The sequence below is a fragment of the Calcarisporiella thermophila genome, assembly GCF_041956535.1.
Source record: "Calcarisporiella thermophila strain CBS 279.70 unplaced genomic scaffold VTP21scaffold_25, whole genome shotgun sequence".
Classification (NCBI taxonomy): domain Eukaryota; kingdom Fungi; phylum Calcarisporiellomycota; class Calcarisporiellomycetes; order Calcarisporiellales; family Calcarisporiellaceae; genus Calcarisporiella; species Calcarisporiella thermophila.
In genome coordinates, this window is record NW_027192215.1 from 329034 (window position 1) to 346027 (window position 16994).

Here is a 16994-nt window from a genome sequence, read left to right on the forward strand (position 1 = left end):
GTTAGTTATATAACATTCACATATGTTCTACTTTGAACCCAACCGGCATATCCTATTCTATCCCGATTATACTCTATCTGCTCATTGCCTTCCCTTACCAGGTTTATCTTAAATGGTTTCCGGCCATAGGTACTCACTACATCAATGCGGATACTCTCAGTACTTTATTCTCAATAAATATAAATTTTTCCACCAAATTACTGATGGAAGTCGGTATATGACCTTTTCCACCACTTGTTTGAATGTTACCAAGAGGGTCTTATTTTTCATCACAGTTCACAACACATTACATGCACGTGACATTAACCCATCATGGACGTGTAGAATTGGCGAATATCTGAGGTTCATCGGTGCTGAAGATGTAAATTCTCTCTCCCTGACATTTCCGTTTAATGGGCTATCTGGAGAAGATGAGAAGCTTGGAATGGATTATTGGATGCAATTTCTGAGTGCAATGAGGCCGCATCTTACTCAAGTGATGTATATCCGTCCCGAAGAATATGACTATCCTATTAATTAGAGCCTATGTTGGCTCTAGGGGGTTCAAGAGCTGTAGAAAAAGGCCACCAACATAACCTGGTGTACTTTAAGATAGGTTAGCAACTCTATATTACACTATTGGGAGAAGGGAAAATTTTGCATTGGGCTTCCTTTTGGAAGCCTCAAGAATAAAAAAGGAGTATTCATTGCATCAAAAATGAATGTATAGAATGTATATTGGTAGAGTTATTAGCTCTCAAAAAAAAAAAGGACATATTATACTACCTATTTTTCTGGACCAATCAAACTTCGTAATCCTTATTTCCGGATATATTACTGTATGTCTGATTCATCTTGGAATCTCCCAAATTATAATCAAGTATCTAGTACATATAAAGGAAGTGTGACTTTAAAGTCTAAGTGTAACGAAGTTTTGAGATACAGAGCTTTGTCCCTGAGAAAAGAGAACTCAATAATGGCGAAATAAAAGTAGAGAAATGCGCAGATGGATGCAGGTAAGCCCACACACCCTAACTCTCCTTCATTTTATTAGTAAGACTATCCAATAATACTAATTAAAAAAAATATTGTAATTAATACATTTTAAAATTTTCGATAATTTACAGGAATCTGGAGATGAGGTTCGATATATCAGATGGGGAACTAGCGATCAATTTCGCGTCAATAATATGTGCTACATTTATTATGGTTCTTGTCATATTTCTTCAATATACTCAGCCCCAGGCCACACGCAGTGTCTCTTTTAGACTCAGTTTTTGGATTGGTCTCGCGGATGCTCTCTACCGAAGTTCTTACATCATATATACCGAACTAGATTTCTTAGATGCAATCATGCCAAACCACATCTGGTTAGGTCGAGTTATTTTATGGTCTTTTCATTTCTTTCCAATGTGGTTCTCACTACTTACAGTGAGCATTGCCTTCGACCTGCAATTTTCCGTATTCCACCAGCACATACCCATACAGAGATTTCAAAGATGGTATCTCTTATTTGCAACCTTGGTCGCATTTGGCCTATCTTCTCCAGTTTTATTCTATGCAAGTATGAGATATGACGCGAATACTGTGAGTCTACCTCACATATCAACTAATGCTCTCCAGACATGTTCCCACTAACCTTGTTCTCTATGGATTAGAAAAGAGTCATTTATGAATGGTCTTATGAGGCCAATCTTATCAGAGTAGTGGTGTTCATTATTGTTGTGTCCCTCTGCGTATTATACTCCTTCTCCATCATATTTGCCTGCGTGTTAAAAGTTTTTTTATTGATAATTCGCGAGAGACGAGAAAAAAATCTCCACGGAGACAAGAATCGTGGTAGGGAATGGCTTGTAATGATGTCAGCTCTTCGGCTCCTTGGATATCCTCTGGTACTCATAATATGTTTGCCACCTGAATGCATAATGCATTATATCATCATTTCCAAGACTCGCAATACAGTATTTGGTGATTTCACGGGGAGAGCGAAAGCGATCTTAACAGGAATTCAGGGAATTCTCAATCTAATCATCTTTTTGTTCAACCCAACTTTTACAAGTGCACTGAAGGAGTTCTTCATTAACAAACCGGTGGGATTTCCGTCAAAATCACAAAGTGTCTCCTACGCCTCGACAAGGATGAATGGGGTAGACACGATACCGCATTTTGGATCCTGGATATGGAAGCAATCTGCTAGCAAATTGGATCCCATATGTGAAAATATGTCTCCTACTTCTAAAAGGGTTAAATTTGCAAATGTACCAGAGATGAAGAAAGGAAAGATGTCAAATATTGGAGATGCATTGCAATCCAACCCCTCAATAACAGTCACATCAGATCAGAAACAGTTTGTATTTTCACCAACAGATATACCGGAATCCCAACCTAATGACCGAAACAAATGGATAATGGGACGACGGTTTTGTGCCGATTTGGGTATCTTTCATTTCATAGTGTTGCTGTGAGCATGTGATCACTGACTTTTACTATGCAGGGATACATTACATCTTGCCAAATGACGAGGAAGAGATAGACCGATTGATTAGCCAGCACTTTTTCTTTCGGTATGAATTTCATACGCATATATTAACTGAAGCATCTGCTTTAAGATTTTCCATTATTAGATCACTATTCTCCAATCGCAATTTTCTCTCTCCAGTTCAAGATATCCTGAGAGATGGAGCAATGGTTTTGGATTTAGGGTAAGTGTGCATATACAGATGCTTTTAGATATTCTTTCTCAGCGTTTCCTATCGTTGCTAGGTGTGGACCTGGCACATGGATCATGGAGATGGCTACCGAATTCCCGAGAAGCCAGTTTCACGGCATCGACATATGTGACTTGTTCCCTCAGCAAATCAGACCGGACAATTGTCATTTCCAAGTTGCGAACATCCTTAAGGGACTGCCGTTTGAAAACGCGCTGTTTGATTTTATATACATCCGATGCGTGAGTCTAGCAGTGTTCCAGAGCGAATGGGCTGGTGTGATTACAGAGATACTCCGAGTCCTGAAACCTGGAGGCTATTTAGAATTTGTAGAAGCGGGTAAGAGACTACCAAGAGCTAACGCGTCGCTCACAAAACTGACATATTTCACCTAACTTCTGTAGATTATGCGATTCAGTGTGAGGGGAAATCTCTCCAGAAGATTGCAGATGGAAGTCAGTTTAAAAACTTTTACCGTAGCTTATTTGAATGAGACTAAGAGGCAATTATTATTCATCATAGTTTACAACTCATTACGTGCACGAGATATTCATCCATCGTGGACACGTAGAATAGGCGAATATCTAAGGTCGATTAGCGTTGAAGATATAAGTTCTCTATCTCAGCCCTTTCTCGCTAGCATTTTCTCTGGAAAAGATGGGGAGCGTGGGGTGGTTTACTGGATGCAGTTTCTAAGTGCATTGAAGCCGCATCTTGCTCAAGTGATGTACATCAGCTCTGAAGAGTACGACGAACTACAACAATGTATCTGTCGGGAACTGAGCACAGAGCGTATCCAAATTGATGTAGTATGTACATACGGCCGAAAATCAGGTTACATTGACCAGGCAGAGGAGAATGAAGATCAAATAGAAATATACTCGGATGGATAAGGTCGGCAGAGTCAGCTAGGCTTAATGTAGAATGTATCGAAGCTGTCATTGCATTCCAAAATATTTCTAATGTAAATGCATGAATTGGCTGGCAGTATTAGTGGAAAACCTGGAGCTGATTGATATGATATTTATTTTAACTTAATGTACTTTAAATCCTTTCTTATTCTGTATATTTTCAACTTAGCTCTAGAATTAATGCCCATTAATATACCCAGCTAAAATGCGACCTAACGAACTATTACAAGTTTGCTGGATTTGAAGGAAAGTGTGACCGAATATTGAGAATAAAACTAGCAAGTTTTTATATTCCCAATCTTAGAAGAGATTTCTCCCTTAAGATTATCTTGAAAAAAACATCCGTGGTATGGAGTGTTTTATCACTGGGATAATTTTAGGCCTCAACGCTGGATAACAAAATATAAATTTATTCAAGCTTACAATATATATTTTATATTCAATGGGATATATCCAAAATGAAATCATATTATAGCACTGGCAACATAAGATGTGCAATGTTATTCTTAACCTCATCCTTTACTCCTCGATTACCTTTTTATCCCAGCGTGGCTATTGCTTTAGTAAAGGTGCTTCGAATATGCAGTGAAAAAGCTCCACGTAGAGCGATGAATCATAATAGGGAACGACTTGTAATATATTCTACTTTGAATATCATGTTTTTCCTAGTTGCCATCAAATGTCTTCCAGCCGAATTACTTATTACACATGCTAATTATTATACATTCATGCAACATTCCCCTGTGGCTATTCTATTGCACGAGCTAACATTGTCTTGATTAGGAAACAAAGTATTGTCTAATCCTCTTTTTGCTCAAGCAACCGATGTTCTCTAATACGCTCTTCTGGGATGAGACAACTAAGAATGATTTTTTTCTATAATATTCGGATCAGACTGCCGTAAATAACAATTATACCAAGATGTATCCGCTTACACTACTATACGATAATTTTATATCTTATAAAATTCGCCTATTAACTTCCTAGTACGAAGATTTGAGTTTAGATTGAATTATGGAGTTTTTTTTTGTGCCAAATTGATACCAGCAATTATTCAAAAACTTTGACAAAATCGAGTATATTTATTCTTTTGAAATTAGTCTAAGTTGTAATTAGGTATACAAGAAGACTCTCTCTCGTTAATTTTCTCTTGGATCTAACTGCACCACCTGAAAGTACAGGATGGATTAGATGGGCGATTATATTCTGAAAATTTTTTAAAGAAACTAGAGTGATCCAAGCTACTCAAATATTTAAGGTAACCCGACACCAGAGATTCGAAATATTTTTTTCTTTCTCTTTTAAAAGAATGTATAGGCAAAAAAAAATTGGAGGCCGCAAAAAAAATCTCATCGCGAGAATCCAGCAATACGGCGCTGTGCGAAACTCGCATTTGATTTACGTAAGAAGAAAGGACTTAGTGCGTTAGATGTAAATACATTATCTGCAACCGAGAAATGGCGATTTGAAATGGAAGTCAATCGACTGTTTAGGAAGTGGGCACATAGGCAACATGCGCGAGGGGCTTTAAAAATTGATGAAGATGGCGTAATACGCGATGCAACACCTGACGAGGTATTTCGGCGAGCTGAGATTACAAGCGATTCATGTCTTTCTCCAAATCCAAAAGCAACTTTTAGTCCTTCATCCACTCCCCCTCCAGAAGGACTCGATAACTTTCAGAAGCAATATGTAACGGCACCCCTTACTTGAGCTTTACTTTTCCGGCTGGAGAGAGATTCACATTCTACGATATTTACGAGAAGAGAAAGGCGAGTCTCGGGAAAGGAACAAACGTTCAAATTGAAACGAATTATCCGACAAATTTTCGCAAAGGAATGCAGGATATTATATGGAAATATTAAGTTTGTTGCTTCGACTAATAATGCATGAGATAGCTCCTGGCACAAGCTTAGATGTAATTGATTTAGTAATAACACCTTGAATTACGCGGCGATATATCCCAGAGGACTTGGAGTGCAACTCAGAGAGAGTGGAAACAATGCTGGACGAGTTCAATACTATGAATTATGGAATGGACTTTGATTAAAACCAAGTATTGCGTCTTACCGAAAACTTTCTCTCACGCTGGCAAACCCGTAACAGAGACCCAGCATCCGACATAGAATATACGACTGAAGCAACTCATATACTTGACAAACTTGTTTAAAATTTTGAAAAAAAAAAAAAGCTTATTTCATCTCAGCCCATCTTCCGATTTTGGCCCTATGCTTCCCGTTACATCTCATTGCTCAGTAATACAATTATATTCTATCTGCTTATAGATAGAATTGATCCAGAATTGCAGTAGTATTTTTCTCATCAAATTACCTAGCTCAAACCCCCAAAACATCTGTGAGAACTTTGTAAGAATCCTGTATTGACCCTAAATAGACACAGTACGCTGAAATGGAGTAACACTTTAATCAAAGGCTAAATGCTAAAAGACTCTGGTGCAGTAGCTTACATCAAACATATCATTAAAGCTTCGTAGCAACGGCATCAATTCTTGATATTACTCTAAGAAAAGCAATCCGCAGGTAAACAGAAATATATGCCAAATAAAATTTGGTTAACTGCTATTTGTCCCTTTAGAACAACCCTTTGAAGTACAGCACACAATTATTATTCGAATCGACCTGCAGAAATCGGGTTATTACGCTCTGGGACAAGTTTCGGTAATCCAAGCAGCTTATTCACCCTGGCTTGAGAACAAGGATCATAAGTGCAGAGGCTTGAAAGTCGGTGAGTTTCTGTTGACGTGATGCATGTATTATTATTCTCAGAGCAAAAATTGGTTGTAGTTTAACGTGGTCTTTGCTAAACATTTGATGGTAAAGGAGGAGCTCACACAAGAAAAAAAGAGTGTTTCAAACCAACCTGCTTGGCTGGGATTAGAGTTAATTTGTTTTATACCTATTTATACATTCGGTTTGTCTTCAATAGGATAATGGGCAATTAGTGTGAGGTGATTTGTTTTTTTTTATGCCAAGTGTCTGCTGACCCGACTCCATGGTAAAACTCTGGAAACCGGCCAGGTCAATGCTGTGCTGTACTGCTAACGCAATACTAGAGTAGACAGGTGTGAAATTTCAGATAAGATAGGGTATCTGTCCTTTAAACCGAGAGCTCAAAATTTGTGCCTCCAGATATTAATTTGATGGGTTTTGGGAATCGCCAATAGCGTGCTTTCCCCACCCAATGGGCCACAATTTAAAATTGACCCTTATTTCAAGGATTACATTTTGCATGCTGATCAGATATATATACTTCTGTCAAAGTGGCAAGCATGCATCTCCGAACGACTCTCCGTTCACTCGGCCTTTTCTCGGTTTAGGCCAGCATGGATGATGTACAGCAAGAGTATTTTGCGTTAAATTTAGCATCCATAGTGTGTGCATTTTCGATCATGGCCATGGTCGTATGGCTAAGATGGACACAGGTAGACATTGCCAGCACTATTTCATTCAGGCTGTCATTTTGGATAGGTTTTGTGGATGTGCTCTATCGTGTATGTATAGCCTCTTATTGATCCCCTCTTCTGCCTTCAATCGGTTCCGGGGCACTTACCATGCATCTCCATTCGTTTGACTCAGGGCATATTTCTCTTTCGCACCAACTACTCTCTCATGGACACTCTGCTCCCCTCCCAGCCCCTGATCGTGCGTCTTCTTCTGGGATCAATCTATATCTTCCCACTTTGGTTTGCATTCCTTAATGTGACCATAGCCCTCGACTTGCACCTCTCCTTTCTCTGTCGACAATCCAATATGAAGAGGTTCCAACGTTGGTATCTTCCAGCGTCTTTCTTCGCAGCAATAGTCCTCGGAATCCCGATTATGCTAGTTGGGACACCTTACTGGGACAAGGAGCTTGTGAGTGAAGTGGCTAAAAATGTTCCCCCACCCACATCTTAGAGCTAATGTTTCGTTGTGCGTGTAATAGCACTCTGTCATGTTCGACTGGAACTTCTCTACGTCCATCGCAATCGAGCTTCTTTGTTCAGATATATGGATGGCATTTGCGATTGTGTATGCCTTCTTCATTATTCTCGCGGTGCTCTTTCAAATCCTAAAGGATCTCAAGGCTATAAAAGTACGCACCCAAACTATTCAGTACGAATTTCGAGAGAAGGAGGGGCAACTTGTCTGCTCAGTTCTGCGAATCTTACTCTATCCATGCGTGCTAGTCATCTGCCAGCCTGCGACCATTGTGGTTAGCTGGCTTTTCGTCACCGACACCGCGTTTACTAAGCTCGGTTCGGCAATAAGACGCATAGAGGCGATTACGAATGGGTTGCAAGGAATTCTTAATCTCATTGTCTTTCTCATCAATCCTGCAGTTGCACGAGCACTCTGTCGTGTACCATGGATCAAAAGATTTTTAAATCGCATATTTCCAAGCAATAACCAGATCCACATGGTTGAAAACGGTGCGGCGATTGACATCATGGTTGCTCGTCTGGACAATCAAGGTGCCATGAATTCCAGCTCAAATATACCCCCTAGTGCATAAACCGAATTATCATCAAATGCTCAGTTATTATTTAATATTCTGTATGATTGCTATAAGCCTATTATGTGCATTAGAAATGTGTTTTTAGCTTCATGCTGGCCCTATATTTTCTTTAGCTTTTCTTTGAAATGGAGAGTGGGAAAAATATCCTCCTGGTGTCAAATTTGAATCTGAATATGAAATTTTCATATTGTATCCCCGTTTCTAAGTTTTCCCAAGTCAAGAGAGCTCGCAAGTCTAATAGTATGAGTTAGGGGTCTGCTAGCAGAGAGGGTCTATTGCAGTTTTAGTATTGTTGAAAAGTCGCATTCTTCGTCCTCTGATAATCCCTTTGCTACACTATACAAGGTGTGAATGATCAATTTTAATACCATGATTGCGTCCGTGTCCACAAATCACATGCGGCGCAGCGTCATGTCTTGTGACCGTCAACCCAAGGGTGGGGATTAAAATGATAGCCAAGATTCTTGAGCTCCTTTTCTTTTCCTTGCTACTTTGCTTCTAATCACCATCGATCATTATTAATCGGTTACCACACGAATAAGCATCATTGAATATACTCAGAACATGCGTTCTAAATTTAAAGACGAGCATCCATTCGGTAAGATTAACTTTCCGTTACTTTTAATTTTATATTGGTGGGGAACCATAAGTGGGATACGCATGAAGAATGAAAGCATAATGTGCATTTTTCACTAATTCGCTCTGATATTTAGAGAAGAGAAAGGCGGAGGCGGACCGCATTCGCCAAAAGTATCCTGACCGTATTCCTGTAAGTGCTCTACCCCGTGCCACCAGCCTTGTTCTTTAACCAGGTATTAACTCGTTTTATTGAACGCCATTTTAGGTAATCTGTGAGAAGGCAGACCGCTCTGACATCCCCGACATTGATAAGAAGAAATACCTTGTACCTGCGGACTTAACTGTGGGTCAATTTGTATATGTGATTAGAAAGCGAGTGCAGCTGCAAGCCGAGAAGGCCATATTCTTGTTCGTGGATGACATGCTCCCTCCGACAGCAGCCCTCATGTCTGCAATCTACGACGAGCACAAGGATGAGGACGGTTTCCTGTATATTACTTACTCTGGCGAGAATACTTTTGGGAATTGAGATGTAATTTTTTTTCTATGTGTAGATTTTTCTTTTTCTCCTAGCGTTTATTTAGTGAAATATCTTTCCTATTTTTTGCACTTTTTTCCCTTTCTGACGGAGTGTATTTCTCTCGTTTATCACTTTCGCAGTAACCTTCTCTCTTGATTAATTTCTATTATTCCAATCATTTTTCTCGCTCTTTTTCTTTTTGTTAATTTCCAAAGGTTAAATGATATAAACAATGCGTATTTCATTGAGATCTTGAAGGAAAAATAAAACATTGGAGAACAATCCGCTTTCATACTCTAAAAATACAAAATAACATCCTATATTATTTCTACACGTCCAGCTCCTCCTCAGTGTCCCTGCCCAGCGAGAGCCGTAGTCGCTTCCTCTCCCCTCCACTCCCAACGACGACCCTAGTTTTTTTCTTCTTCAATACACCTCTCGATGCGATACTGGAGCGATCATCGCTCGAGTCATCATCATCACGCTCACGCAGGGCGATAGCCTAGTAGGGTCAAAGCCAAATAGATAGCACATTAGTTATCCGGGAGGGCAACAAAGTAGAAGATTAATGCGCTTGTTGGGGGAAGAGGGATAGTAGGAGATCAAATAAAAAGGGAGCTAGAGCGATGGATTACCTTTGCAAAAGTGGTCGAACTCATGGAAAAGAGCCGATCGGCATCGGTTATCCTTCGCCTTCTCTCTCCAGCAATGGCTCGCCCGCCCAAATAACCCTCGAATCCCCGTATAATATTTCCATATTGCTGGGTGTCCTCAAGGTAGTTGCCCTCATACATGTAGATCGATTGCTCAAGCTTAGTCTATTAAAAAGGTTGATATCAGAGATCAGGTGATAGAGAATAGATGATGTGCGGGATGAGGCAATATACCAGGTTCTGATCAACTTGTTTCTTGCGCGAGAGTAGTTCCTGGAGCTCATGCTTCACCTCCTCGTACTGCTCCATGGTTGGTTTCTGTAAGATCGACCCAATTAGCAGGGGTCTACCTAGCATATTCAATAGTAGGAATTCTCACCTCGGTATTAGCGCTCGTATTACTGATGTCCGGCATGGTCTATCTATAAATATGATGTGAAATGATTCTTTCGACCACAATTGTGGATCGCTTTGATTAAAGCTCTTCAGAGGGTCAAGCTAACAGGCTGCGCCGCAATTCACATCAAATTTAAGCCCTCGTGATCAGGAAATTTGATTAGAGCACTCAGGATTGAAATATCGAAGCAGGCAAATTTTCGGAATACAGCAAGAACATACTTCGTGTATTATTATCGAAAATTCATGGAGATCTGTCGTCTTTTGCCATGAGAATCTTTCATTCTAATATTGGGAGTAGGTTTTGTTTCTTTTTTAAAAGAAACCACTGAACTGTCTGAGGATGATGCAGATAATATTTTGAAAAATAAAATAGTGGAAGACATTGATTTAAAGCCGAGGCTGGTCTAAAAAGCATTTTCAATTATGATACTAAATGGTAGAGTGTCCTTCAATCCGAGCGTTGAGTATAGAAAAAGAGAAGAGATCAGACAAAAAGAGATGAAATAACATGGCCTAAAAAGACAGTTGTAAAGAATAATTACACCTTTTACAATAAAGCAACCGCCAGAGAGCACACATGGCACTAATGCAACCTCCGAAAGCTCTCTGATACCCTGTTGACCGACCCACTTGTTCCAATGCCCGGCTTTCGCTTTAGCTTGTTGACCTCTTGGACCGCAGACACGATCTCGGAGATATTCGTCTCAAGCACCTAGTGTAATTCGCGTGGTTAGCGATATGAGCTTGCAAAAAAGGAACTTATAGGGCCTTACCATTCCGCCAGAAATGACTTCGGAGAGGATGTGATGCACCTATATTCAGCAATGAAAATATATTAGCGAACACCGCTCCACCACCGGTAAGAAAAACGCGAACATTACCTCTTCAAAATGGAATATCAGATCCAGCTCACATACATTTTCAAAGCATCTATCCAGACTCTCCACGAACACCTATTCGCATCCCATTGATTGTTAGCGACATTCTGGTATTGCACTCAACATCAAATTGCCCCACCTGTATCAAGTCTAGAATTCCGAGCTCACTTTCACAGTCATCTACCACAAAGACAAAATAGAGTGTTGCATAATGACGATAAATCACACGTGTGTCTTTCCCTCCGAGCATCTGACTCCCCTCCAGGAAATTGCACACGGTATCCGGGCGCTTTGACACTAGCGTATAGATCTCTTGGAGAAGGGCTTGTTGCGTTGCAATGTCCTATACAAGCCAAACATTGGTTGGTATGGAAAAACACATTAAGAAAAAAGCAAAATGATTACAATCTGCTGGTAGAATTTAGTTAATCGGGGCTTCCCATGGTTATTAAATATAAGGACCGATTTGATCATGGTTATACGTTAAAAAGATAGCCTTCAGCCGAAAAATAACCTAAAGACACCTTTTAGAGAATTGTGGCGCATTTTTTCCATAATCATCCACTGTAATTTCTGCCTGGCTCTCGCAAACATTTCGATCGATTCCATCGCCATGGCAGAAAACGACCCGCCTCGCTCTGCCGATGCATCCACATCGGGTCAGAACAAACCCTCCTCGTTGACCGATGCTGTCAAAGTAACTACCGATTGAGATTGGCGCTGCACCTGTTCCACTGACGCTAATGCATTACACTTTAATGGATAGACCATTTCCTTGTCTGATTTCCAAAACATTGGTCGAATGCCGTGTGCACGCTCCAGTCTTCTCTATGGAATTGGCAGTGGCTTCGGCGTCGGTGGTATCCACTACCTCCTTCGAGGTAGTACTGAATTCTATCCGCTTTTCGTGCATTCTAAGGCTGGTTGCTAATGGGTTTTTTTGGGTGGAGGATAGGCAATCTAAGAAGGGCATGCAACTGGAGCGTGGGTGCTTTCTGTCTTGTGTCGATTGCTTCCTGGTAACTGTCCTTTTCTCCCAGCTGACTCGAGAGGGGACTGGAGAGACGGATGCTAACGGGTTTGGATGGGATAGGGAGCTCTGCCAGAGCAAGCGTAGAGCGGCCGCGCAGCGGATACAGACCATCATCCAGCAGGCCGAAGAGACACGGCGGAGGAAGCTCGAGAGGAAGGCCGCTGTAGAGCAAGCACAGGACAAGCCGGAGGTAGACGGCGTCTAGTTTGCCGGGTGGGGGAAGAAAATTTGGAGCCGTCTTGCCGAATTCTTGGAGGAGGAGAGTGACTGTTAGACTCAATGTGATGATAAAAATTTTCTGTTATTTTTTCTCTTTTCTTCGTTGTTGCATTGCACCTTCACCCCCTTCATTGTTGCTGTTTTTGTCTCATTGGCAACTATATCAGAGTCCTATTTATTTATCCTCGATATCCCACCCTACGTCTGCATTGCTGGTAAAAATCGTCTTTTGCGTAGCGCTGGCTATAGACAAGAGAAGCTCCGTGGCCGATATTAACCCTGATCTCCCCATTGCAGCCACGATTACGTCTCTTTTCCTTCTCCACACGAACTGACGTAGTCCTGTATATAAGGGGTTGCAAGAATCTAGCCATTCCATCTAGCATTGCCAATAGGCTATTTATCATTCCAGCTTCCGCCCTTTTTTATTGGATCACCACGCCCTTGCGCAATCAAGTATTCAAGGTAGGCTATCTCTTCCCTGATCTATTACGTGTACTTTGGGGGTGTAGGCTAATGCCATGATCTCTAGTTTTGGATTCAACCAGAATCTCCGAATTGATTGGTGGGGGGGAATTCTCCGGGGATTACACAGCCGGTAGGGCATCGCCTCGCTATCTCTCACATTTGCTGGGCATTAACCCTCCTCCCTTTTGCCATTAGACCCCCCAACCAGCACACAAGAGCCACTCACATCGTCAAGACCACCCACCCACAACCTCCCCTCTGACAACGAGGACGAAAGCGCGCACCCTCGCAAGCGCGCACGCACCATGTCTAAATCTCTTCCCTCCGCCCTTAACGGCACTCCCTCCCTCTCAACGGCCACCCCCTCCAAATCGCTAGCCTCCACGCCGACGCCGACATCCGCAGGCCTGCTGACGAAGCTGGGGCGTGCTGGCGAGCTCTTCAAGACGGAGGAAATGGTGAGGCTAATGGTCCAGGCCCTGCGGGATCTGGGGCTCAACCAGTCCGCCACCCAGTTGGAGGCGGAGAGTGGGGTCAGCCTTGAAACGCCGGCTGTCTCCACGTTCAAGCGCTTTGTCCTCTCCGGAGACTGGGACGACGTGGAGACCGCTGTGCTTGAGTTTGTCGACTCGACCGATGCGCCGCAAGTCCAGCTCCTCATACGACGGCAAAAGTACCTCGAGCTGCTGGAACGGCGGCAGCTGAAGTCAGCGCTCGGCGTGCTGCAAGGGGAGCTGACCCCGTTGTTGAGCCTAAACGTGGAGGCCAAGGAGGGCATCGAAAAGGGGAGCAACAGGGGCTTGGGGCAGGAGACTTTGCACACGCTGGCGAGCTATATGATGTGCGGCAGTGGCGACGAGTTGAGGCGACGGGCGGCATGGGATGGAGCGAAGGGGAAATCACGAAAAGCATTACTTGTCGAGTTGCAGAGTAGGTGTTTCAGCATCCTTTGTTCTTTGGTTTTGTCACCTTGCCTCCCGTCTGCTTACTTGATTTATCGACTCCTTTCCAACTTACACACACCCACCCCTTCAATGGTCATCCCATTATTTTCTCGTCCCGTCTCTTGTTCCATGGCCAATTCCATTGACAGATTTTAGAGTGCTCCACTAACCCATATGCTCTCCCTCCCTTAGAATACATCTCCCCGACGATCATGGTGCCCGACCGGCGGTTGGAGCAACTGCTGCTGCAGGCAACCGAGCACCAGCGGGCCCAGTGTTTGTACCATAATGCAGGGGATGAAGAGGAGGACGAGGACGAGGAGGAAGAAGTCTCCTTGTTAACCGACCACAAATGCGACAAGTAAGCTGATGGGCGATGGGTCCTCTTGACGGCTCACTGTGATTAACCCCCTCCCCCATCTCCTCTAACTGGCAGGGCTAGATTCCCGTGCACCACTCTGCACGTGCTAGAGCACCACACCGACGAGGTCTGGTACATAGCCTTCTCCCACGACGGCCGGCAGCTCGCGTCTGCCTCCAAGGACCAGAGCATCGTCATTTGGAGCGTCGACGACGGATACCTCTTGCGGGAGTTGATAGGGCACACCCACGAGGTGTCCTTTGTGGCCTGGTCGCCCAACGACGAGATGATTCTGAGCTGCGCCAACGACGGGGTCCGGTTATGGAAGCTCCCGGTGAGTAGGCTTTTCTCTCTCCCCTCGCCCCTTCATTTTCAGCAGCCCAATTCTATTACTGGACATGCTGCGCCACGTTTCCTAAGTATCTATAACCTAACCCTTTCCTCCATCCCCCTCTACCCTCCCCCCTACAGGAGGCGGAGTGCATCCGGACCATTCAACGGCACACCGATCAGGTCACCTCGTGCGCGTGGCTGCCCGACGGCCAGCGCTTTGTCACCGCGGGCATGGACAAGAACCTCTATCTGTGGAGTATCGACGGCACCATGCTGCACCGGTGGACCACGGGGCGCATCATCTCGCTGGCCATGGACCCGCGGGGAGAATTCGTGGTGGGGGTGTGCTACGATCGGCGGATTAGGCGATATAACCTGATTGACCGGGTGGAGGAAAAGTAAGCTTTCTCTCTCTCTCTCTCTTTACTCCACCGACGCGACGAGTCTAACCTGTATTGCCCTGTGGCTTGCAGCTATATCCAGGAGAGCGAGCCAATCACGTCTCTGAGCTTGGCGGCGGATGGGCGCCACGTGCTGGTGAATCTGAAGAGTTCGGTGAGTAGCCGCCCGCCGGGTCCCTCCCAGCTCTGGGCGGGCCCGCGGACGATGAGAAGGAGTCGCCTCCCGTGCGGTACTAATGTGTGTTTGTGTTCTGCGCAGGAGCTCCACCTCTGGGACATCCAGGACCGGCTTCTCCTCCGCACCTACACGGGGCACCGCCAGGGCGAGTTTGAGATCCGGTCGTGCTTTGGCGGCCACTCGCAGCGCATCATTGCGTCCGGGTCCGAGGACGGGGCGGTGTACTTGTGGAGCCGGGAGCGCGGAGCGCTCATGGAGGTGCTGGTGGGGCACGGCGGGGTGGTCAACGGGGTGGCGTGGAATCCGCGCGATGCGCGGATGTTTGCGAGCGCGTCGGACGACAAGAGCGTGCGGGTGTGGGTGGGCGAGCGCCAGCGGCCCGAGGGCAAGGGCAAGGGCAAGCGGAAGGGCGGCCCTGTGTGAACCGGCCAATCCCATGCAGTCTCGTTACCACGCCCCCTCCCCCCCCGCGCTCTACTCTCTACTGCGCCGTGCGGTTCTCCTACTCCCTGTGCATTGTCTCGGTTCTCTTTGTTGCTATCTCCATCGGGGGACGGCTTTGGTTTTCCTGGTTATTCTTTTTCCGTGTCTTTTGTCTCCGTTTCTCGCCATGTGACTGGTTTTCTCATTCCCTGCTTGTTTCCGCCCTTCTTCCACATCTCAATCCATTACAATACAATATACTAAACAGGAAGCTGAGATTTTTTGGGTTTTTCCAAATTTTCCCGGCGCCTGCCATTGGGGTTTTCTCGCGTGGATAAAAATCGTTCCATGTGGCCCAGTCGCACTTTATCGCTTCTGGCCCAGCGTCGGCCTTTGAAAGTGGGATTCTCCATTACTAACCGCCTCGGCGTGTGGCAACGCGCGAGTCAGGCGGATTTGGGTTAGGCGCGGGAGGCGGTGACGTTCGCGGGGAGCCATCCCCGGCGGAGGGGCGGCGGGGGCGGCGGGGGCGGCGGCTAGGAGGCCCCCGGCGGGGTAGGTTAGGTTAGCTCGGGCGATCTGGCGAGAAAAGGGGGGAAGATGGGCGGAGGAGGCGATTGGGCGGGGGGAAGGGTTTGTTCCACGGGATTGGTTGGTGGGAAAGATTTGTTTTTGAGTTGCGTTTGGGCTGAACAATCCAAGAGGAGGTAGGTTGTTCAGCAGTGCGACTGTGCTGGGGGGGGGGGGGTGGGGTCCGCCGCGGCCAGAGGGGCGGTAGGGGATCCGGCCGTGCGATGATCTGGTTTCTCCGGCTTGGTGCGCAATATAATTTTTTTTTTTTCCACCGGCACGGAGCCGGCAGGGTGGGCGGGCGGGCTTGGCCCAAGATTGGTGAATTCTAACCTCGTCTTGTGTAAACGTGGACAGATTGGCTTTTTTTAATTTCTGATTTCCTGAGGGAACAATGCGGGCGGCGGGCATGAATCACGGCGGCGCCGGCGCGGGCTGCGGCATGCGCATCGGCGGGGGGCAGATCGCAGGCGAGGCCCAGGAGCGCGGGAATGTCTCGTTTGTCAGGCGGTGCTTATGCGATCGGAGGGCGATTGGATGCGCGCAGAATTGCAGCATTGAATTGGACAAAAGAAGAAGGGGTGAAACGCGGTGATTTGCATTTTTTTTTTCCCTCTTCCAATGCCCCTGACATGACCACCCGGAGCCCACACACAAATCACCGCCAGCCGCATCAGCCCGGATCGAACCGCCAACAGGCGGGCTTCTTTTCCGGCTGCGGGGCTCTGGCCCAGGCCGCGAAGGGAAAGCATAAGCAAAATTCCAGTGTCCGCATCGCGCATTTTTCTTTTTAGAGTTCTCAGACGGGCTGGCCCAAGGACTGGTTGCGGACGAGTCGGCCGGGTGGTGTGTTGGTTTTACACGCACGCCCGCCCCCTCTTTTCTCATCGCCCTCTTGAACTCAAATTGGTTTGCCTCC

The 16994-nt window shown here is 45.2% G+C and overlaps 8 protein-coding genes across 8 annotated transcripts; 4 read left to right on the top strand and 4 right to left on the bottom strand.

The window, feature by feature from the left end:
* Positions 1-1904: 1904 nt before the first annotated feature.
* Positions 1905-3580, top strand: VTP21DRAFT_6135 (uncharacterized protein; the record flags this gene model as incomplete). Its single annotated transcript, XM_069396733.1, has 6 exons — positions 1905-2415; positions 2474-2543; positions 2604-2681; positions 2743-3026; positions 3092-3142; positions 3210-3580. The coding sequence occupies 6 exons, from the start codon at positions 1905-1907 to the stop codon at positions 3578-3580; spliced, it is 1365 nt and encodes a 454-aa protein (XP_069247404.1).
* Positions 3581-6941: 3361 nt separating this feature from the next.
* Positions 6942-8113, top strand: VTP21DRAFT_6136 (uncharacterized protein; the record flags this gene model as incomplete). Its single annotated transcript, XM_069396734.1, has 3 exons — positions 6942-7040; positions 7120-7473; positions 7544-8113. The coding sequence occupies 3 exons, from the start codon at positions 6942-6944 to the stop codon at positions 8111-8113; spliced, it is 1023 nt and encodes a 340-aa protein (XP_069247405.1).
* Positions 8114-8680: 567 nt separating this feature from the next.
* Positions 8681-9224, top strand: VTP21DRAFT_6137 (uncharacterized protein; the record flags this gene model as incomplete). Its single annotated transcript, XM_069396735.1, has 3 exons — positions 8681-8714; positions 8830-8885; positions 8961-9224. The coding sequence occupies 3 exons, from the start codon at positions 8681-8683 to the stop codon at positions 9222-9224; spliced, it is 354 nt and encodes a 117-aa protein (XP_069247406.1).
* A 319-nt stretch (positions 9225-9543) lies between these two features.
* VTP21DRAFT_6138 (uncharacterized protein) lies at positions 9544-10283 on the bottom strand (the record flags this gene model as incomplete). Its single annotated transcript, XM_069396736.1, has 4 exons — positions 9544-9717; positions 9851-10033; positions 10103-10186; positions 10248-10283. 4 exons carry the CDS (start codon positions 10281-10283, stop codon positions 9544-9546), a joined length of 477 nt encoding a protein of 158 aa, XP_069247407.1.
* Positions 10284-10850: 567 nt separating this feature from the next.
* VTP21DRAFT_6139 (uncharacterized protein) lies at positions 10851-11619 on the bottom strand (the record flags this gene model as incomplete). Its single annotated transcript, XM_069396737.1, has 5 exons — positions 10851-10979; positions 11041-11079; positions 11149-11220; positions 11285-11488; positions 11551-11619. The coding sequence occupies 5 exons, from the start codon at positions 11617-11619 to the stop codon at positions 10851-10853; spliced, it is 513 nt and encodes a 170-aa protein (XP_069247408.1).
* A 139-nt stretch (positions 11620-11758) lies between these two features.
* Positions 11759-15505, top strand: VTP21DRAFT_6140 (uncharacterized protein; the record flags this gene model as incomplete). The annotated part of the gene is made up of 14 exons (XM_069396739.1): positions 11759-11842; positions 11912-12026; positions 12101-12164; positions 12239-12368; positions 12565-12612; positions 12695-12741; positions 12810-12862; positions 12930-12995; positions 13061-13795; positions 14002-14170; positions 14246-14504; positions 14642-14901; positions 14977-15058; positions 15164-15505. The coding sequence occupies 14 exons, from the start codon at positions 11759-11761 to the stop codon at positions 15503-15505; spliced, it is 2454 nt and encodes an 817-aa protein (XP_069247409.1).
* Positions 15506-15871: 366 nt separating this feature from the next.
* VTP21DRAFT_6141 (uncharacterized protein) lies at positions 15872-16486 on the bottom strand (the record flags this gene model as incomplete). Its single annotated transcript, XM_069396740.1, has 1 exon — positions 15872-16486. The coding sequence occupies one exon, from the start codon at positions 16484-16486 to the stop codon at positions 15872-15874; it is 615 nt and encodes a 204-aa protein (XP_069247410.1).
* Positions 16487-16578: 92 nt separating this feature from the next.
* VTP21DRAFT_6142 (uncharacterized protein) lies at positions 16579-16857 on the bottom strand (the record flags this gene model as incomplete). The annotated part of the gene is made up of 1 exon (XM_069396741.1): positions 16579-16857. One exon carries the CDS (start codon positions 16855-16857, stop codon positions 16579-16581), a length of 279 nt encoding a protein of 92 aa, XP_069247411.1.
* Positions 16858-16994: the final 137 nt, after the last annotated feature.